Genomic DNA, 22,366 nt, shown 5'->3' on the forward strand with positions numbered 1-22,366 from the left:
GGACTACAGGTTTTACTTAACCTCATCAAACTTATGTTTGTATCTCATTCAGCCACTTCAAAAACCTTGGTTCTCTAGGGCACCAACATAATTACTCTTGTAATATCCCACAATACACAGAAATCTCAGAATAATGACACTTACATTACCACCAAAAATATGATTACTAAAAATGGTTTAAGATTTCTTTGTAGTTTTTTTTTTTTTAAGGATATATCTCATTACAGTATAGTCAAATTCCTCGATAGAGTCATAATTGAAATAATTTCTCACTTTGTGGTATACAACTAGATTCATTTGCTTCAACTTACTTCTGAATTTTAGCTTGTTTTTAAAAATTTTTGTTTCATTTTTGCATACATTATTTTTATCATTCTAAAGATGACCTCCAGATCAAAGTATATTTGTAGAAATCTAGCTTCTATCCTTGTCCACGTCCCTTGTCCGCCCCCAAATCCTTATCCTCAATTTCTCTTTTTTTCCTAGGTAGCCTTTTGAAAAATACATAGGTTTTAAAAAAGTTTTAAAATATAATTTGTATTTTTCTACATAGATTTTCTCCATCTTTTGTCTCCACTGAACAGTATATCCCAGTGGCCACGCCATAACAGGATATAGAGATCTTCCTCATTCCTCGTTCAGTGGCGTCACACTCCATTGGGTAAATGTATGTGTTTTACCCATTTATTCTAGAGAACTGTACTCTTAAGGAGTTCTCCTGTTCTTCTGTTTTCTGAGAAATGCAGTTTCTGAACAGATGTAGAAAGAAGGTAGGAGGAGGGAACAGTGCCCTGGCTGCTTCTGGAAGAAGCACCTACTTGTAACCACTCCAGTTTTCTTTTTGGTTTGCATCTTGTGTAGGGGGCTAAGGTATCTTTCTCTTTGTAATAAGGTGAGTGGGGCTGCTTTTTTTTGGTGAGTCTTGGCCCATTGTGGTGTCTGTTATTTCATTTACTCTTCCTTTGGCTTACAATTGGAAATTCTTTCAGGGTTTAACAACACACTGTATCAGTCATAATTGTTGATGGTGGCATCATTTTGCGTATCTTCATGTTATATTAGTAAGGTTTTGGAAGGAGTGGTGTCCAGGATTCCTCCTCAGGTGCCATTGAAAAATAAACTAATGTAAAAAGTAAATTAAACAAATGGGTTTAGTTTTGTTTTGTTTTTAATAATCTTTTCTCTTCTAACCACTACTGAATTATTTGTGTTGCAGGGAAAAGGACTTGGAGGCCAAGTTCATTATTCAGATGGAGAAAAGCAAAACAACAATCACAAACTTAAAGGCAAGTAGTGACCTGGCCTTGCTTAAGTTCTAAGAGTCCCATGATTGCTTTACTGTGGGGATGACTTACGGGGAAATAAAGCCTGTCTGCTGTTTCCGCACCCTCCTTTGCAGTGCAGTTAGCCACGTCAGCTTGCACCTGGCTTGGGCTCAGTCTTGAAGCAGAAGAGTTGATCCTGTTTCCTTTCCCATCCCTGGCTTTATTTGATCTGGAAGCCAAATCCAAGCTGTTGCTGTGGTCCAGGAGCTCCTGAGTCTATCCCAGATTCGGGCATTTTCATCCTGTGTCCTCGTGGTAGGGGCTTAGCCTGGCAATTGACTGTGTTTTGTGAACATTAAATAAACTTTGCCCCTAGATTTTTTCTATTTTTTAACAAAAATAATCATGTTTGGTAATCCTTGAAGAAGAACTGATATTATTATTCAAAACTCAGGATAGGAAAGATTTTTAAAAAAAATCACCAAATTTCTTTTCTGGAAAAAAAGTTAAAAAATATTTTCAAGATGGCAGGTTTCTCCTTTGGCACTTAAAATATCCTGTTTGTTTATTTAGTTAGGAAATTTTTAAAGGGCACTGAATGCTTTTCACTGAGGAGGGTAACAGGGGTATAAAATTAATATTGAAGAAATCAGAGCCGGACTCAGTGGTGCACACCTGTGGTCCTAGCTACTCGAGAGGCTGAGGTAGGAGGATTACTTGAGCCCAGAAGATCAAGGCTCTGGTGAGCCATGTTTATGCCATTGCACTCCACGCTGGGCAACAGAGCAAGATCCCATCTTAAATTAAAAAAAAAAAAAAAAGAAAGAAATGAAGTACTTTGTGGGTTCATTGCCTTTCTCCTTCGATATTTGTCATTAACTTTTAGGTCTGGATTTCTGAGACATGATGCTCCATGGCCAAGTCAGATCCATCTCCTGTTCACATCTGAGGAGCAGATTCCTATTAATATGTGGCTCAAAGGACTGGGTACTTTGAGATCCAATTTCAAAGTAGTGCGAGTTGATCTCCAATGATAGAAGCTGGGAAATGCTCCCATCTTCCAACTGAGCAGCCTCGGGACCATTTGATTTCCTCCGTTGAGGCACTGGTGCCCTTTACCTGAGGCATTCTCCACTGGATGCCTTTCTTTCTCTGCTTAGCACAACCCTTGTGCATTCCAGCTCTGTCTGGCCTGCACGGTGCTTCTTTCCCTTCCTTTGGCCTCTCGCATCTTGTCATGTTTCTACCCAGTTGTCACTTGTCCATTCCCTGCTGGTAATTACCTTGTCTTTCCTTCATGTGTCTTTCTATGCTCACAGTACTTTGGTAAAAGACCGCTGACCCTGGATGAGTCTCCTTTCTTTGTGCATTAACCTGTTTTCTTCGATTACTCTGTTGCTTTTTGAGTTTTATAAACATTTTATCATCTGATGTTTCAGTAACCAGAACAGATGCCCAGACTTTTAGTGTTTTCATAAGAATCATAATTTTTTTTATAATATGTGAATCGTGGAAAATATGGTGCTCATTGAAGTTATTCAGCATATGTCCAATAAACAGACTTTGGGAGCATATGAAGATTTTAAAACATGATTTTGGGGTGCACTTTAAGCATATAGCAAGGGGGACAAGATACATGCAAACACCTACAATAAACTCACAATATGGTATGTCCTGGAAGAGTCTAGGCTGTCGGAGGTAGGAGAAATTACTTCTCCATGCAGTGTCCAAGGGAAGTGTCATGAAAGAGGAGACGTCTGACCTGGAATTTTCAATGAGACCACCAAATCATAAAGCTCTAGAAGGTGCCAATCTTACCATGATCTATGTGAATACCACCCTCGTAGTTGTGCAAAGCCCAACTCTGGTGGATTTAGGTGGAGGGAACAATAAATAAAAGTCACTGAAGCTGGAAAAACAGAGTCTGGCTGGAGTGTTGGGTTCTTAGGAGTTAATCGTGGAAAAAAAAAGGTCAGAATAGTATTCTTGGGTCGTATGACAGACGGATTGCTGTAAGGAGTTTAGTTCATGTTTCAATTTTATTTATTTATTGTTTTAGAGAAGCCAGCAGGAATGAAATGCTTTTTAGTCAGCATAGAAACATGGAAGTTTGGGTCAAATGGCAGTGCTCTTTACATTATTATTATTATCCTAATCATTTCTTTCTAGATACCAGAAGGAGGCACTGGGGACTCAGGAAGAGAACGGACCAAGACCTTCACCTATGACTTTTCTTTTTATTCTGCTGATACGAAAAGCCCAGATTACGTTTCACAAGAAATGGTATATGATATTTTCAAAATATTTATGTTGATTTATTTTCACATTGAGAAAAACATGCCTACCCTAAAATACTTTAAAATATCTTGCCAATTTCCTTCTGAATGTAATTTTTATGTAAAATTAGCCTTTGCTAACTTAACTTTCTGAGTGTTATTTAGGAGTATTTATTTAAGCCTGAGAAGAATTCAGTTCTCAAAAGGTTGATTTTTTTTTTCCACTTTTGAGCATAATGATGATAATTTTTAATTTGTTTCAAAATCTGGATATGGTTCCTGTTTAGAAGGAGCTCTACATAGAAAGCATTTCTAGGGGGAAATGTGTATGCTGCTAAGCCCAGTAAAAAAGCCACTTAACCTTGAATGCTATTCAGTGTGGAGATTTAGGAGGAAACCTCAAACCCAAGTCATGTGTTCCCAGCTTATGTGGATCATTACAGGTTTTAGAGTGGATTCTAGGAAGAAAGAATGTTTCATTCAGAATCTTTCTAGAATCTAGAATGATGCTGGAATTTGTCCAAGAAACCTGGCCTGTAGACTTTTAAGGGCTAAAATGTAGATGTGAAGTGGACAGGTAAGAACAGACACAAAGGTACCCGCAGAAGCCTATCAAGACACTGATGTAGACATTTCAGGTGAGCAGAGGGACAAGTATATTTCTCTGGGTGGGGAAAAGCCAGGTATTTGAGCAGAGTGTGGTTAGAAATGGGGAGCACCAGTATAGAAGGAAAAACACAGGCTTCATCACTGGGCCTCTTCCTGGCTTGTTGACAGCTTCTTTAGATACATTGCTTTAGGTTTCCATATGTTAAAATGGGGATAAGAATTCCTGTCCTGCCTGGCCTGGGTTGTAATCTATGCAATAGCATCTCGAAAAGTAGGGCATGAAAAAGTACTTGTTTCTTTCTTTCTTTCTTTCTTTTTTTAAAATTATACTTTAAGTTCTGGAATACATGTGCAGAACGTCCAGATTTGTTAAATAGGTATACACGTGCCATGGTGGTTTGCTGCACCCATCAACCTGACATCTACATTTTAATGCTATCCCTCCCCTATCCCCCTACCCACTGACAGGCCCTGGTGTGTGACATTCCCCTTGCTGTGTCCATGTGTTCTCATAGTTCAGCTCCCACTTTTGAGTGAGAACATCTGGTGTTTGGTTTTCTGTTCCTGTGTTAGTTTGCTGAGAATGATGGTTTCCAGCTTCATCCATGTCCCTGCAAAGAACATGAACTCATCCTTTTTTATGACTGCATAGTATTCCATGGTGTATATATGCCACATTTTCTTTATCCAGTCTATCATTGATGGGCATTTGGGTTGGTTCCAAGTCTTTGCTATTGTGAATAGTGCTGCAATAAACATATGTGTGCATGTGTCTTTATAGTAGAATGATTTATAATCTTTTGGGTATATACCCAGTAACGGGATTGCTGGGTCAAATGATATTTCTGGTTCTAGATCCTTGAGGAATCGCCCCACTGTCTTCCACAATGGTTGAAATAATTTGTACTCCCACTAACAGTATAAAAGCGTTCCTATTTCTCCACATCTTCTCCAGCATCTGTTGTTTCCTTTTTAATGATCACCGTTCTAACTGGAGTGGGATGGTATCTCGTTGTGGTTTTGATTTGTATTTCTCTAATGACCAGTGATGATGAGCTTTTTTTCATATGTATGTTGGCTGCATAAATGTCTTCTTTTGAGAATTGTCTGTTCATATCCTTTGCCTACTTTTTGGTGGGGTTGTTTGTTTTTTTCTTGTAAATTTAAGTTCCTTGTAGATTCTGGATATTAGCCCTTTGTCAGATGGATAGATTGCAAAAATTTTCTCCTATTCTATAGGTTGCCTGTTCACTCTGATGATAGTTTCTTTTGCTGTGCAGAAGCTCTTTAGTTTAATTAGATCCCATTTGTCAATTTTGGCTTTTGTTGCCATTGCTTTTGGTGTTGTAGTTATGAAGTCTTTGCCCATGCCTATGTCCTGAATGGTATTGCCTAGGTTTTCCTCTAGGGTTTTTATGGTCTTAGGTCTTACATTTAAGTCTGTAATCCATCTTGAATTAATTTTTGTATAAGGCGTAAGGTAGGGATCCAGTTTCCATTTTCTGCATATGGCTAGCCAGTTTTCCCGACACTATTTATTAAATAGGGAATCCTTTCCCCATTGCTTGTTTTTGTCAGGTTGTCAAAGATCAGATGGGTGGCGTTATTTCTGTGGCCTCTGTTCTGTTCCATTTGTCTATATCTCTGTTTTGATACCAGCACCATGCTGTTTTGTTACTGTAGCCTTGCAGTATAATTTGAAGTCAGGCAGCATGATGCCTCCAGCTTTGTTCTTTTTGCTTAGGATTGTTTTGGCTGTATGGTCTGTGTTTTGGTTCCATATGAAATTTAAAATAGTTTTTTCTAATTCTGTCAAGAAAGTCAATGGTAGCTTGATGGGGATAGCATTGAATCTATAAATTACTTTGGGCAGTGTGACCATTTTCACAATATTGATTCTTCTATCCATGAGCATGGAATGTTTTTCCATTTGTTTGTATTTCCTTGAGCAGTGGTTTGTACTTCTCCTTGAAGAGGTCCTTCATATCCCTTGTAAGTTGGATTCCTAGGTATTGTATTCTCTTCGTAGCAATTGTGAATGGAAGTTCACTCATGATTTGGCTCTCTGTTTGTCTGTTATCGGTGTATAGGAATGCTTGTGATTTTTGCACATTGATTTTGTATCCTGAGACTTTGCTGAAGTTGCTTATCAGCTTAAGGAGATTTTGGGCTGAGATGATGGGGTTTTTAAATATACAGTCATGTCGTCTACAAACAAGGACAATTTGACTTCCTGTTTTCCTAATTGAATACCCTTTATTTCTTTCTCCTGCCTGATTGCCCAGGCCAGAACTTCCAACACTGTGTTGAATAGGAGTGGTGAGAGAGGCCATCCTTGTCTTGTGCCGGTTTTCAAAGGGAATGCTTCCAGCTTTTGCGCATTCAGTATGATATTGGCTGTGGGTTTGTCATAAACAGCTCTTATTATTTTGAGATCCCTTCCATCAAGACCTAGTTTATTGAGAATTTTTAGTATGAAGGTGTGTTGAATTTTATCGAAGGCCTTTTCTGCATCTATTGAGATAATCATGTGGTTTTTGTCATTGGTTCTGTTTACGTGATGGATTGTTCAGTTTCCATGTAGTGAAAGTTTTGAGTGAGTTTCTTAATCCTGAGTTCTAATTTGATTGCAGTGTGGTCTGAGAGACTGTTTGTTATGATTTCCATTCCTTTGCATTTGCTGAGGAGTGTTTTCCTCCCAATTATGTGGTCAATTTTAGAGTAAGTGTGATGTGGTGCAAAGAAGAATGTATGTTCTGTTGATTTGGGGTGGAGAGTTCTGTAGATGTCTATTAGTCCCATTTGGTCCAGAGATGAGTTCAAGTCCTGAATATCCTTGTTAATTTTCTGTCTTGTTGATCTGTCTAATATTGACAGTGGGGTGTTAAAGTCTCCCACTATTATTGTGTGGGAGTCTAAGTCTCTTTGTAGGTCTCTAAAAACTTGCTTTATGAATCTGGGTGCTCCTGTATTGGGTGCATATCTATTTAGGATAGTTAGCTCTTCTTGTTGCATTAATCCCTTTACCATTATGTAACGCCCTTCTTTTTAATTTTTGACCTTTGTTGGCTTAAAGTCTGTTTTATCAGAGACTAGAATTGCAACCCCTGCTTTTTTTTTTGCTTTCCATTTGCTTGGTAAATATTCTTCTATCCCTTTATTTTGAGCCTTTGTGTGTCTTTGCACATGAGCTGGGTCTCCTGAATACAGCACACCAATGGGTCTTGACTCTATCTAATTTAAAATGCCAGCCTGTGTCTTTTAATTGGGACATTTAGCCTGTTTATATATAAGGTTAATATTGTTTTGTGTGTATTTGATCCTGTCATTATGATGGTAGCTGGTTATTTTGCCCGTTAGTTGATACAGTTTCTTCACAGTATTGATGGTCTTTACAATTTTGTATATTTTTGCGGTGGCTGGTACCGGTTTTTCCTTTCCGTATTTAGTGCTTCCTCAGGAGCTCTTGTAAGGCAGGCCTAGTGGTGGCAAAATCTCAGCATTTGCTTGTCTGTAAAGGATTTTATTTCTCCTTTGCTTATGAAGGTTAGTTTGGCTGGATATGAAATTCTGGGTTGAAAATTCTTTTCTTTAAGGATGTTGAATGTTGGCCCCCACTCTCTTCTGGCTTGTAGGGTTTCTGCCGAAAGATTCACTGTTAGTCTGATGGGCTTCCTTTTATGGGTAACTCGACATTTCTCTCTGGCTGCCCTTAACATTTTTTCCTTCATTTCTACCTTGGTGAATCTGATGATTATGTGTCTTGAGTTTTTCTCTACTCGAGGAGTATCTTTGTGGTGTTCTCTGTATTTCCTGAATTTGAATGTTGGCCTGCCTTGCTAGGTTGGGGAAGTTCTGCTGGATAATAACCTGACGAGTATTTTCCAACTTGGTTCCATTCTCCCCATCACTTTGAGGTACACCAATCAAACGTAGGTTTGGTCTTTTCACATAGTCCCATATTTCTTGGCGGCTCCGTTCATTCCTTTTCATTCTTTTTTCTCTAATCTTGTCTTCATGCTTTATTTCATTAAGTTGATCTTCAATCTCTGATATCCTTTTTTCTGCTTGATCTGTTTGGCTATTAATACCTGTGTATGCTTTATGAAGTTCTTGTGCTGTGTTTTTGAGCTCCATCAGCTCTTTTGTGTTCTTCTCAAAACTGGTTATTCTAGTTAGCAATTCGTCTAACCCTTTTTCAAGGTTCTTAGCTTCCTTGCATTGGGTTAGAACACACTTCCTTAGCTCAGAGGAGTTTGTTATTTCCCACCTTCTGAAGCCTACTTCTGTCAGTTCATCAAACTCATTCTCCATCCAGTTTTGTTTCCTTGCTGGCAAGGAGTTGTAATTCTTTGCAGGAGAAGCAGCATTCTGGTTTTTTGAATTTTCAGCCTTTTTGCACTGGTTTTTCCTCATCTTTGTGGATTTATCTACCTTTGGTCTTTGATGTTGGCGACCTTTGTGTGGATGTCCTTTTTGTTGATGTTGATGCTATTTCTTTCTGTTCGTTTGTTTTCCTTCTAACAATCAGGCCCCTCTGCTGCAGGTCTCCTGGAGTTTCCTGGAGGTCCACTGTAGACCCTGTTTGCCTGGGTATCACCAGCGGAGGCTGCAGAACAGCAAAGGTTGCTGCCTGTTCCTTCCTCTGGAAGCTTTGTCCCAGAGGGGCGCCCACCAGATGCCAACTGGAGCTCTCCTGTATGAGGTGTCTGTCAGCCCCTGCTGGGAGGTGTCAGGAGGCATGGGGGTCAGGGACCCACCCAAGGAGGCAGTCTGTCCCTTAGCAGAGCGCGAGCGCTGTGCTGGGAGTTCCGCTGGTCTCTTCAGACCTGGCAGGTAGGAACGTTTAAGTCTGCTGAAGCTGCACCCACAGCCACCCTTTCCCCCAGGTGCTCTGTCCCAGGAAAATGGGAGTTTTATCTATAAGCCCCTGACTGGGGCTGCTGTCTTTCTTTCAGAGATGCCCTGCCCAGAGAGGAGGAATCTAGAGAGGCAGTCTGGCTACAGGGGCTTTGCCAAGCTGTGGTGGGCTCCGCTCAGCTCAAACTTCCTGGCAGCTTTGTTTACACTGTGAGGAGAAAACCGCCTACTCAAACCTCAGTAATGGTGGGTGCCCTACCACCCACTAAGCTCGAACATCCCAGGTCCACTTCAGACTGCGGTGCTGGCAGCGAGAATTTCAAGCCAGTGGATCTTTGCTTTCTGGGCTCTGTGGGGATGGGATCCACTGAGCTAGACCACTTGGCTCCCTGGCTTCAGGTTCAACTCCTGCAGCTAGCTTAGTGTCTGCCCAAACAGCTGCCCACTTTTGTGCTTGAAACGCAGGACCCTGGTGGTGTAGGCACTCGAAGGAATCTCCTGGTCTGCGAGTTGTGAAGACCGTGGGAAAAGCATAATATTTGGGCCGGAATGCACCGTTCTTCATGGCACAGTCCCTCATGGCTTCCCTTGGCGAGGGGAGGGAGTTCTCCAACCCCTTACACTTTCTGGGTGAGGCTATTTTCAACCCTGCATCTGTTCACCCTCCGTGGGCTGCACCCACTGTCTAGCCAGTCCCAGTGAGATGAGCCAGCCGGGTACCTCAATTGAAAATCCAGACATCACCTGCCTTCTGCATTGATCTCACTGGGAGCTGCAGACCAAAGCTGTTCCTATTTGGCCATCTTGCCAGCCACCAAAAGTACTTGTTTCTTGCAGCTTGAAATGTGTCCATGCACCAGAATCATCAGTACCACTTGGGAACTTGTTAGGAATGTGAAATCTCAGGACCTATTCCAAGACCTACTGAGTTAGATCTGAATTGTTTTTAGCAAGATCCCCAGTTCTCTGTGTGCACCTTAACATTTGAGAAATGTAGTCTGTTTGTAAATGGTTTGTGGAGGAAGTTGGCTTTCTGAGACAGTGTAAATGTTAAGGTTGGAGGACTGGAGCGACTGTATCCAGAAGATACTGAATCAAACATCTGGGAAAAACAGGAGCTGGGTGCAGCATTGCGCACTTGTAGTCCCAGCTACTTGGGGAGCTGAGGTGGGAGGATTGCTTGAGGCCAGGACAAGTCCAGCCTGGGCAACATAGCGAGACCCTGTCTCTTAAAAAATTAGGAAAAAGTAGGAAGGAATAGCAGTGATGAGAATGGGACCCTCACAGAGAGAGGTGGTGCCTGGTCTGAAAGAAGGCCTGGGAGAGGAAAGATAAACTGATGTTGGTGAAATTCTATTGGTGTCAGAAACTCTGCTTGGTGTTCATATGTTCTATCTTGTTTAATCCTCACAGGAATCAAATGTGTTAAATTTTAACTCTACTTTTCTTTGTTGAAGATATTCAGTAAGCTTAAGGAACTTGCTCAGGTTTGTAGACCTAATTGACTTTTAATAGTAACAGAGTTGGACCATGGGGCTGTTGTATAGGGTGCTGGAGATGCCACTGGAAGGTCTTAAGGATGTGGATGAGAAGGAGTGGTGTGTTCTCGATGACAGATGGATCAGGCACAGGAAATGGCTGACAGGTCGCATCCCTGCTATAAATAGGGGAAGACGCGAGTGTAGCATGGTGTGTGTGTGTGTGTGTGTGTGTGTGTGTGTGTGTGTGTGATTTGAATGTAAAGGCATATTGAGAAAATATATCGTGTCTACTACTATAGTTCAAGTTTCCCTTAACCTTGAACAAATACCAAGTAAGATGACCATTAATATTTTTTCTCCCAAATTAATTTTAGAATTAGAAAATCAATGAGCAACTTAAATCTACAGTCATGTGAATTAAAGACGATTAAACAAGGTCTGCTTTTCTTAATGGTTCTTCAAAACTCCAAAGGGAGGCTTTATCTCACACAACCTGTTCCTTAATTCAACCCAGGAGAAACTTGAAACCTAACATTTCCCAGTTGACATGCCCGATGAGCATGTCTTTGTTTTAACAGTGCCCTCTTGTGGGCAGTTCCCCTCAAGTGAGGCCCCAGTGATGCCTTGGATTACTCAGGAAATCAGCTTTCAAGTCTGTGCTCTGACAGGCAGCAAGGTGGGTTTCAGGCAACCAGGCCAGCCAGGTTCTGATGCCAGCAGGGAAGAGCGGTTGTCAGTCTCATAAAGCAGGCCCTCCTTCCTACCTTGGTTGTGGGGGCGGTGCTTGGTGCATCCTCTGTGGGAGCTGTGAGGGGGGTATCTCAATTTCCTTGCCAAGACCCCTGGAGAGATGCAGGCAGTGCTGGCTGCTTTTCCAGATCATGGCGCCAAGTTTGGGTGGGTTTTTTGAGACCCACTGAGAGTGAGGCTGAGACTGAGCCAGCCCAGGGTCTCTGCCTCCAAACCTGGATTTTCTAGACCCGTTTGCAGTCATGTCTCCCCCAAACCAAACCCCACTGATCCACTGAATTGGAAAACCGCCTGTGTTAACTTTCTGGGCAATGAAGCAATAGCAAAGTGGTAGGCATAGATTTTAACCCTAGGAAATAATTTTATTCTGAAAACCTTTGGGTTTGGTTTAAATGTGATATTTTCCATGACTTTGGTTTAGTCCCAGGCCAAACTATGAGAAAAGATCCTTCTTTATTCTTTGAGAAGTGTTTAGACGACTTTTTTCCTTACTAGTGAATTCATAAGAAAATGATATTTGCCTTTTGTGTTTTGTTTAATCTGAGAGAATTGGGGAAATATTTAGTTTTTACTCATATTCCATATACGTTGGTGAAAATAAGACTCCAACTGGTGGTCTGGAGTCCTGAGTGTCCCTGGGGTTCCTGACTTTTGCTTCTTAAGAGAAGATCGGGGAGGGGCCCTTCAAGGTAGGATTGGGGCCTGGTTGTTGCTTTCGAGGGTGTGGGAAGAGGACACATCACAGTGATAAGAAAGTCCTGGATGCAGTCCCGGCTCTGGCACTCCCTGGTGTGTGCCCAGTTACCTGGCCTCTCCCCCTTCGGCTTCCTCATCTGAAAAATGGGTCTTGTAACACTACTCAGCCTGTAGTGTTTTGATGAGAATTATACATGAACACACGAAAGGGTTTAGAAAGACCGGAGTAAGTGTGAGCTGCCATTATGGTTGAGACTTGAGTAAGTCATCAGAATTTGAGAGCAAGATCGAAAACTGTCAGCTCTTAAAGCTAAAATGGTTAAGAATTAACTCAGAATGAGTGAGACTGGCAATTTGTGGAAATGACTCAATTGAAATGACAGTTTGTTGAAATCTTTTACTGATGAGGCTGAGGAAACAGTCTGTAGAAGTCAGTGGGAAGATGGATCTGAAGACAGCTGAGGTCCAGTTGGCTGTATTTTCATCTTGTCCTTGGATGACAGGCTGTGTTATCAGCAGGGATGGTTGAGGTGGAGCTGAGATGCAGATGGCCAGGTTTATCGGCCCTGTCTAGGGTGTGGGTGTTGTGGCCAGAGGGGTGTTGTCACCATATGTCCGCACTGATGTGGGTCGTGTGCACATCCTAATGGGAATCTGGCCTCCACGCAGGGTCCCTGTACTGCCTGCGCTGACTGGCAGATGTGAGTGCTCTAGGTCACTCCTCAAATGTTGCCCTGCTTTGAAATCACATAGGGAGTTTAGAAGAATGGATTCCTAGGTTCACACTCCCTTAGATTCATACTTAATTGGGCTGGGTTACTGGCCTGGCCATTGGACTTTTCCAGGCTTCCCAAGCGGTTGTAATGTGCTGCAAAGTTTGGGACCTGCTGCTCTTGGTTTGGCAGTAGCTGGTGATGACTCTTTGGTCGATCCTTCTGGGTCCCATGAGTTGGCTGATGTGGTGTCAGTCGTAGAGTGAATGCTCTTGTAGGGATGCTGAGGCCCCATTTTGGACGGTGGTGACACCACAGAGGAGCCCTTCACCTGAAGCTGAGCGAGCTTCCCTTTTGGCATCTCCTCAGCGGCTGTTGTGCCTACCTTTTGAAGCAGGGAGATGCTTTATCTGCCCTTAGTGTGTTGGGCTGAGGGGACAGGAGACTACATGAAAGCTTTGGTTGTCTCTTTCCAGCTGGCTATAACTAAGAAGATTTTGAACCTTGATTTCCTTCATTTACCATCAGTTGTCTGGGTGAAGCATTTGTACTTCACCTCCTTTCACTATCCAAATTGTAATTATGTGGAATGTTGGACGTGGACTCAGGCCATTGTAGGTGTGACCCCCACCCTGGCCCCACACAGCTTGTCTCCCTGCCTTTTCCATCCTGGGCAAATGTCCAAATAGGAAAAAGCACCTGGACACTGACATGGGGGAGCCCAGCCACCCCAGCCTCATCTGCACCCACCCATCACTCAGCTCCATGAGCACCTGCAGAGGTTGATTTTGATGAGTAGCTGGACCCTTAAAATGAAGGCATTGATTTGGCTTGGCTTGGGCAGGAATTTCTGTCTGCTGTGACCTTCAGGTTTTGAATATTTTGTTTCTGGAAGCTCTGATAGAACGAATAGCTTTATATATTTATATAATTGTGAATGGCTAATCATGATGCTTTAAAATAGTCTTTGCTTCTAAACATGATTGTCACTTTGCCTTGTTTACATTTGTATACTTCAGGATATTTTTTGGTAAACTTAAGTAGGAAAGAGGATGGGGCTGCTTTTTGTTTGCTTAAAAAGTTTATTTTTGATTGAAAACTGTGGTATATACATATGTTGTTGTAAATGGTTCTGCAGTGATTTATTTATATGGTCTAATCCTTAAGAGCTGAAAGTATCATTCAAGAACATTGTCAACACTGAAGGGGCTTTTATTAAAATCTATGCTAATTGTATCTTTTGTGTGTTCTTTTTGGCTTTCAGGTTTTCAAAACCCTCGGCACAGACGTCGTGAAGTCTGCATTTGAAGGTTATAATGCTTGTGTCTTTGCATATGGGCAAACTGGATCTGGAAAGTCATACACTATGATGGGAAATTCTGTACGTTGTTTATACTGTGTGGGAAGGAAATTTCTCGTTATCTTTCTCTGCACTGGTAGAATGATCTCTTTTATCTATTTGGTCTGTACTAACTTTTCATGTTCTGATTATTCTTTAGTAATAAGATAAAACTCAGTAATAAGTTGGACTAAATTTCCTTTGAGAGATTTTAAATTAGAAATAATTTTAAGTATATAAGCATGAATAATGGATGCAAGTCCCTGTTCATTTTCTGTTTTTAAAGGCCTTATAATCTTATCAAAAAAGTGTGTTGGGCCCATAAGTAATTTATTCTTCTTTTCTGCCAACACAACCGTTTGAATAAAATTACTGAAGTCTGTTCTTTTTAAAATTATTCAAAACATTTTTCCCCAAGTAAAATGTAAAAAAAATTCTAACTCTTTGATAGAAAGGTACTACATAAATCCTGAAAATACATTAAAAAGTTAGAATTATATAGTTTATATAGAGTTTACATATTTATAAACACACCGTATGCAGTTTTATAAGCTATGTAAGTTAACTGATATTAATGTTATACTTGCCCCAAAATACAGAGGAGTAAAAACTAGGAATTATTGCAAGAACTTTCTTGTTCTGTGTTTTCTCCAGATTTAGATCATTCTTCTGTTTTCTTTTTTTTTTTTTTTTTAAATGGAGTCTCACTCTGTCGCCCAGGCTGGAGTGCAGTGGCGCGATCTCGGCTCATTGCAAGCTCTGCCTCCTGGTTTCAAGCGATTCTCCTGCCTCAGCCTCCCAAATAGATTACAGGTGCGCATCATCACGCCTGGCTAATTTTGTATTTTTTGGTAGAGATGGGGTTTCACCATGTTGGCCAGGCTGGTCTCGAGCTCCTGACCTTGAATGATCCACCCGCCGTGGCCTCCCAAAGTGCTGGGATTACAGGCGTGAGCCACTGTGCCTGGCCTGTTTTTTTTTTTCTTATTTCTTAATGAAAACTCTGTTCATTGCCTGCCAAACCTGTGGCATGGTCGAGATGTAGAGACACTAGTGGAAGATGATTGAGGGTCCTGCTGGCAGACATGTGGTGTCTTTAATGCTGAAGGTTTGGAGGTTCATGGAAGTCATGTGTTAGAAAACAGAACTTTCCAGAATAAATTATTTCAGGACATGTAACCTCACTGCTTACATCCAGGCTTTTCCTTTACACAAGAAGTCAGTCAGTGTTGTTCGGCAAGTTCTCAATCTGAAAAGGGAAGAACAAATGAGAGGAACAAACAGCTAATTTCGAGTTTCACATTTCCTTTTATCATTACTTCTCAGTTCCTCCTTTCCTACTGTATCTTTGGAAAAAAAAAGTAAATTTCTAAAAGTGAAATTTGTATGTTGATTCCCTAGTAACTATTTTATATAAGTCAAACATTTATAAAGCACTCACAGATTACAAGTGTTTTTCTCTGATCTTACAGTTGAGTGCTGCTTGGGTATCCTTTCTTCATTTTAAAGTAAGAACCAAAAATATGATGTGAGGCTCATTTTTCCTTGTTAAGAATTAGTACTGATTTAATGGTACAAAGAAAAAACAATCGCTGAACACAGTCATGCCGTCTTTTAGTTTTTGGGCCTGGGGGTTGAGTGAAGGTAGGGAGGGAGCATGACAAGAAAGCATTGATGCTCTGCCTTGGTTTCCTAGCAAGATCATTTTGCCTGATTTTTACTATATTCTGAGGTTCATCAGCTTTTTAAGGCTGACCGAAACATAAATATTATTGAATGTTACACCCACATTGTATAAATAATATGGTGTATTAAAATTTTCCATCGAGGAAGGCTATGGTAGGGGTTAGCTATCAAAGTAGGGACATAGCATGTGGTGTTTTTTTTTTTTTGAAACGGATTTTTGCTCTTGTTGCCTAGGCTGGAATGCAATGGCGCAACCTCCGCCTCCCAGGTTCAAGCGATTCTCCTGCCTCAGCCTACCCAGTAGCTGGGATTACAGGCATGTGCCACCACACTCGGCTAATATTTGTATTTTTAGTAGAGACAAGGTTTCACCATGTTGGCCAGGCTGGTCTCGAACTCCTGATCTCAGGTGATCCACCTGCCTTGGCCTCCCAAAGTGCTGGGATTAAAGGCTGAGCCACCGCACCCGGCAAGCATGGATTTTAATGTGGTCTTGTTACCTAAGTTTTTAAGACAATTGTTAACTGCCATGGGGATTACTAAGTTTTTCTTGATGTTTCTTTTTTGCCTGCTGTGTATTTCACCTACCTTGGTCATTTGAGCATATATTTTTAACATTTATTGTACAGTTATAGACTGTCTTATTTAAATGTTAGAGATTAAGTTTCCTTGTTCGTAAGCCATGATTTAACTAACAACTGATGACCATATATTATCAGAGTCCCAGCATGTATAAATCAGAAGCCTCAATCATCTCATTTCATAGAACAGAAAGCAGCCCTGGAGGGGGTATATGGCGTGGGCCGTGGTAGGCCAGGGGTTGGCATACAGGCCACTTGAGTCTAAGTTCGCACCAGCAAATTGCAGATTCAATCATCAGTTGCTTTTATTTTGAGTGACAGCTGTGACATTAGTCCTTCCCATTGCAGGGAGATTCTGGCTTAATACCTCGGATCTGCGAAGGGCTCTTCAGTCGGATAAATGAAACCACCAGATGGGATGAAGCTTCTTTTCGAACTGAAGTCAGGTAGGGCCTGTGGCCTGAGTAACCGAGTGTGAGCTTGATTAGAGTCAATGCTGGTTGGCTTGCATTTAGGTACTGGAAATGGATAAAGTCTTTTAGATTCCTAAAGAAAAAGTCTTCCCTTTTCCCCTCCTGTGATCATGGTTTGGGGATAAAGCTTAAAACACGTAAGTTTTTAGTGATTTTCTTGGGTACAGTTTGGATAAGGATTTGGGAGCTGGTAGAAATAACAGCTTGGTCAGAAACTAATTGGGATGTTCATCTCAAATGGAATGAGCTGCTGACTTTTAAGTGTATGCCCAATTACTTGCCTCATTCTTTTAGCTTAGTAAGGTTTATATTATTCTTTATCTTGGCTGGATCACTATAAATCCAACCTCCAAGTAAATCTGAGTGGTTGAGGTGCTTTTTCCTCCTTGAAATTAAACCTGTGAGGGGAGCCAGTCTCTTGGTAGTTTCAAGGGCAGAACCAGATATGGCAATATAGGGTTTTTACACCTACTTGACTGCTGTGTGGTCTTGGACAAGTTATTTGAATCACATTAAACCTCCCTTGCCTAACCTATAAAATGAGGATAGTAGTGGTACCTATCTCTGTGTATTGTAGGAATTCAATGAAATAATCCATGTCTAGTGCTTAGCATGGTACAGTAAATCCTTACTTAACGTCACTTCCTTTTTTTTTTTTTGAGATGGAGTCTCTGTCACCCAGGCTGGAGTACAGTGGCATGCTCTTGGCTCATTGCAACCTCCACCTCCCAGGTTCAAGTGATTCTCCTGCCTCAGCCTCCCAAGTAGCTGGGATTACAGGCATCCATTACCACGCCCGGCTAATTTTTGTATTTTTAGTAGGGATGGTGTTTCACCATGTTGGTCAGGCTGGTCTCGAACTTCTGACCTCAAGTGATCCATCTGCCTCGGCCTCCCAAACTGTTAGGATTACAGGCGTGAGCCGCCACCCCTGGCCTAATGTCATTTCTTGATACATTCTTAGAAATCGTGACTTTAAGTGAAACAACATATAATGAAACCAGTTCTTTTTCTTACCAACATTATAGCAACATGATGTTGAAGGAAGCAGTGTTATTTGAGGACCTACTGTATGTCCTTTCCCTTAAAGTTGCACTTTCCAAGAACCTGTCAATGACCTTAAGTGAGGACTCATCGTACCTGATACATAGTCACCACTTGTAAATGGTAACTGCTGCTGTTGCCATTTATGTTAGCAGGTTGCTGCTGTTATGTGTTGTTACTGATATTAATGTCTGAAATCATTTTTCTGAATTCAATTTTATTTAAAATTTTTAGCTACTTAGAAATTTATAACGAACGTGTGAGAGATCTACTTCGGCGGAAGTCATCTAAAACCTTCAATTTGAGAGTCCGTGAGCATCCCAAAGAAGGCCCTTATGTTGAGGGTAAGAGTAGATATTTCACAGCCATATTCGTTTTGCGATCTATGTAAAAATAACACTTTCAAAGAAAAAATACAGCATAATGGTGAGCTTTTAAAAATTTATTTAATTTTAATTTTGGAATTTTGTTAGAGTAAGAATGACATGAACTGTCACTACATGATGTTCAGTTAGTGAATTTCTACTTCACTGGCCATTCGCTGATTTTCTGAGGCTTACCAATAGATTTCCTCTGTTTTTAAGAAATCTCTGGAATTTTCTTTTCCAAATGTAAGGTAAGGTAAGCATACCTGCAGTCTGTCTGTCTAAATGGCACTGCGTTTTTACAGTGTATCTTTACTGACCCTAATGGTGATATATGACAATAAAGATATTCTGAACCTCTTGCCTCGTAGGAAGTGTGTTTGGAGGATTTCCTCTGTGGGTTTCAGCATCTGTGTTGTGATACGCTAGTCGTGGCACAGTCAGTTGTGAGGAATAACACAAGCAATGATGAGTACAGAATTGGCCTTTGCTAATTATTTAAGAATTGGCTGGATTTAAAACTGTCCTCTTAATGAAGCTGATCTTACCTCCTCTGTATAAGGCAACTTAGAATAGCTGGCCTGCAGGAATCACACATAGAGACATGCTTTCATGTTCTTCATTTGTGTCTCTGTGGATGCAGGACAGAACTAGTCACAGGTTTAAAGTTCTTCCTGGTTTTGGTTGTCTTCTTTTACTGGGAGATACAACAGGACCCTATCTGTATTCTTTTTTTTTTTTTTTTTCTTTTGGGACGGAATCTCACTCTGTCGCCCAGGCTGGAGTGCAGTGGTGTGATCTCGCTCACTACAAGCTCCGCCTCCTGAGTTCAAGCGCTTCTCTGCCTCAGCCTCCTGAGTAGCTGGGATTACAGGCCTCTGCCACCATACCTGGCTAATTTTTGTATTTTTGGTAGAGACGGTGTTTCACCATCTTGGCCAGGCTGGTCTTGAACTCCTGACCTCGTGATCCACCTGCCTCGGCCTCCCAAAGTACTGGGATTACAGGCATGAGCCACCATGCCCGGCCCATCTGTATTTTAATAAATTTCCACTTAAACTTTTGCCTTGTATGCCCAAAACAAAGCAAGGTGTGCCAGTATGTAGTTGTTCTATGGCTTGTGGTATAGCTATTACTATTAAGAGTTTTTAGCCTAACTCATGCCTTCCTGTTTTCTGACAAGTGTCTTATCACATGTTAAAACATATAAAATTGATGTATGAAGAGACAGAATAACAAAACAGGGCAAACATCCAGAATCTGACCTAGATACTTAGGAGAATTTAGTTTATAATCAATGTGCTATTCAAACCTTAGGGAAATTATTGGAGGGATTATTAAGCTGTCGAGGAGGAGAAAAAAGTAAATTGGTACCACAACTCAGTTTTACACCAGGATAAATGGTAACTAGACTGAAGATTTAAGTGTAAAAATATTAAATAATAAAATAACTATAAAAATCCGTGAGTAAATTTTTTTCCCCCAGAAACCTGGAGGAAAGAAGGCTTTTAAAAACCTAACTTAAAACTCAGAAACCGTAAAATAAACAATGTTAAATTAGAAATGGTTAAACAAAGGATAGCAAAATAAAACATCATGCTTGACAGAAACACTGTAAGCAAAGTAAAAAGCTTGATTACAAAATAGGAAAAATATTTTGAATTCAAGTTTTAGACAAAGGACTTATTTTCCTACTATATAAAGAACTCCTATAAATCAGTAAGGACAGATTCAACAACCAAGTAGAAAAATGAACAAAGAATATGTATGACTAGGCTGTTCATAGAAATGAAAATACAGATGATTTTTAAATGCAGGAAGGAATGCTTAGCCTCACTCATACTAAGAGAAAAACAAAATAAAAATACTTGGAGGTAACATTTGTCACCCATCTTTGGCAGATGTAAATAATCCCAATAAGACAGTATTGTGGAAGGTGCTGGGAGACAAGCACTCTTATACCTTGCTACTGCTGGGTGGAAATTGCCCTATATGGAGAACAATTTTGCAATAGTTATCAAAATTTTAACTGTCTAGAAATTCCACCTCTAAGAATTTATTCTGTATAAACATTCACAGGCATTTGAAAAGACTTATGTGCAAGACTATTTGTAGCAGCATTACTCATAATTGGAAACAAAATATGAACAACTTCTGTAGTCTCCATGGTTAAATTGGTCATGGTACATGCTTATGATCCAATCCCCTGCAGCCTTAAAAATGAATGAGGAAACACCTTAACTGATACAGAATGTTCTTTAATGTATTATTCCATTTAAAAGCAGGGTGAAAACTAATGCTTATGGTATGCTACCATTTGTATGTAAGGGGGAAAAGATAGTTACAGATAAATATGATCGCTTGTATATGTATAGGTTATTTGTAGAAGGGTATGTAACATTTGGTTCCCTGACGGAAGGGGAAGTGGGGAGCTATAGCATAGGGACAGGGACCCTTTACACAGTGTAACTGTGTAGCCTTTGACTTTAGAACCATATGAATGTTCCAGAAAAGTTAATGAAACAATGTTTTTAAACGATTTAAAAAATGCCATTGGGTTTTGCATGGAGGCAGTGCTTTTTCATTTTTCTTCTATGTGCTATCTTCTATGTTAATGAGATTGATGATAATATAATAGCTAACCTTTATCTTAAATACCTTATGTCAGAGGCCCCTAACTCCCGGGCTGCAGACTGGTACTGATCCATATCCTGTTAGGAAGTAGGCCGCACAGCAGGAGGTGAACAGCCAGGGAGCGAGCATTGCTACCTGAATTCTGCCTCCTGTCAGATCAGTGGCAGCATTAGATTCTCATAGGAGCACAAACTCTATTCTGAACTGCACGTATGATGGATCTAGGTGGCATGCTCCTGATGAGAATATAACTAATGCCTTACGATCTGAGGTGTGGAACAAGTTCATCCTGAATCTGTTCCCCCTACCCCTCATCCGTGGAAAAATGACCTTCCATGAAACTGATCTCTGGTGCCGAAAAAGTTGGGGACCGTGGCCCTATGTGGTAGGTGCACATGATCACGTGAGGTAACTGGGGCACAGTGAGGTGAAGCAGCTTGTCCATAACTATGTAAAGCCACAGCTAGTAAGCAGCAGAGCTGGGATTTGACCCCAGCCACCCAGCAACCAGGTCTGTGTTACATATCACCGCCCTAGAGAGACAAGTGAGGTCTTCAGACAGGTCAGCAGATTTTGGAGTTGTGTATTATTTCATAGAGGGCAATTTTGTATTCCATTTCCTATATATTAGGGGGATTTCTTCACCCCTTACATTTTTTTTTTTCAGATTTATCCAAACATTTAGTACAGAATTATGCTGACGTAGAAGAACTTATGGATGCGGGTAATATCAACCGGACCACCGCAGCAACTGGGATGAACGACGTCAGCAGCAGGTCTCATGCCATCTTCACCATCAAGTTCACTCAGGTAAGGGCAGCTGCGGGCCCGGCTGGCTCCATCCCTGAGGTCTTTACTTGCTGATTAGCACCAGCTGAGGACCAATCATTGTTGAACCAGGAGCAGCAGCAGGTAAAGGTGACTGACTGTCATTTTCTTGTTAATTAGAGTTGAACATGTGCTGTGTGCTGAGTTTCTCTGTGGTTACAATCACAGTAATTTGAAATATCCTGATGTGTACCCTTAAGAAATACTTAGCAGGCTTCCACCCTGTTCTAGACATAAAACAACTTGCTCTGTGCTTAATTAAGCAAAAGTTTTCATTGTTGCAAACTCTGTGGGATATAATGGATTGTGAGTCAGACCAGCTGGAAGTCAAGGTGAGTAGCTCAGTGCAGTGCATTACCCATTACCGCTCCATGGCACTCACCTTGCCGTGTTGATTATGATTATTAGAGTGATATTAAAGGGCAGCGAATATTTATAAGTACTAATGTAAGAATTCATTATGATCAAGAGGTTGAGAGCATCTTGAACATCTGTGGAAATTATTGAGGGTAAATATTTTAACACTGAGGCCAGTAGAATAGATGAATGCAAAAATGAAGTGTCCTGTCAGGCTCTAAGTATATGCTAGGAACTTGGGGATGTCCTCATCTGTGTTAACAGTTAGACACATCAGATACAAAGAGGCAGCGTTTTATTAATGAGGGAGATCAAAGAGCAAGAAAATGAATTGTCTAAGGCCAGTCAGAACAACTTGCCTTATATTCTCCATATCTTAATCTTCTGTTAGACCTTTCCTTTTGAGTTA

At 40.9% G+C, this 22,366-nt stretch overlaps 1 protein-coding gene across 3 annotated transcripts in view; it reads left to right on the forward strand.

Annotated features, from left to right (window-relative positions):
• The window catches only part of KIF16B (kinesin family member 16B), a 313,597-nt gene that overhangs the window by 43,229 nt on the left and 248,002 nt on the right, over nucleotides 1-22,366 (forward strand). For all 3 annotated transcript variants that reach the window (XM_007960606.3, XM_073008383.1, XM_007960575.3), the window contains exons 2-7: nucleotides 1,217-1,286; nucleotides 3,435-3,548; nucleotides 13,915-14,031; nucleotides 16,605-16,702; nucleotides 18,008-18,117; nucleotides 21,440-21,582. In XM_007960606.3, coding sequence (XP_007958797.3) covers nucleotides 1,217-1,286; nucleotides 3,435-3,548; nucleotides 13,915-14,031; nucleotides 16,605-16,702; nucleotides 18,008-18,117; nucleotides 21,440-21,582 — 652 coding nt within the window. The remainder of the gene's footprint in view (nucleotides 1-1,216; nucleotides 1,287-3,434; nucleotides 3,549-13,914; nucleotides 14,032-16,604; nucleotides 16,703-18,007; nucleotides 18,118-21,439; nucleotides 21,583-22,366) is intronic.

Source organism: Chlorocebus sabaeus, chromosome 2, assembly GCF_047675955.1.
Source record: "Chlorocebus sabaeus isolate Y175 chromosome 2, mChlSab1.0.hap1, whole genome shotgun sequence".
NCBI lineage: Eukaryota > Metazoa > Chordata > Mammalia > Primates > Cercopithecidae > Chlorocebus > Chlorocebus sabaeus.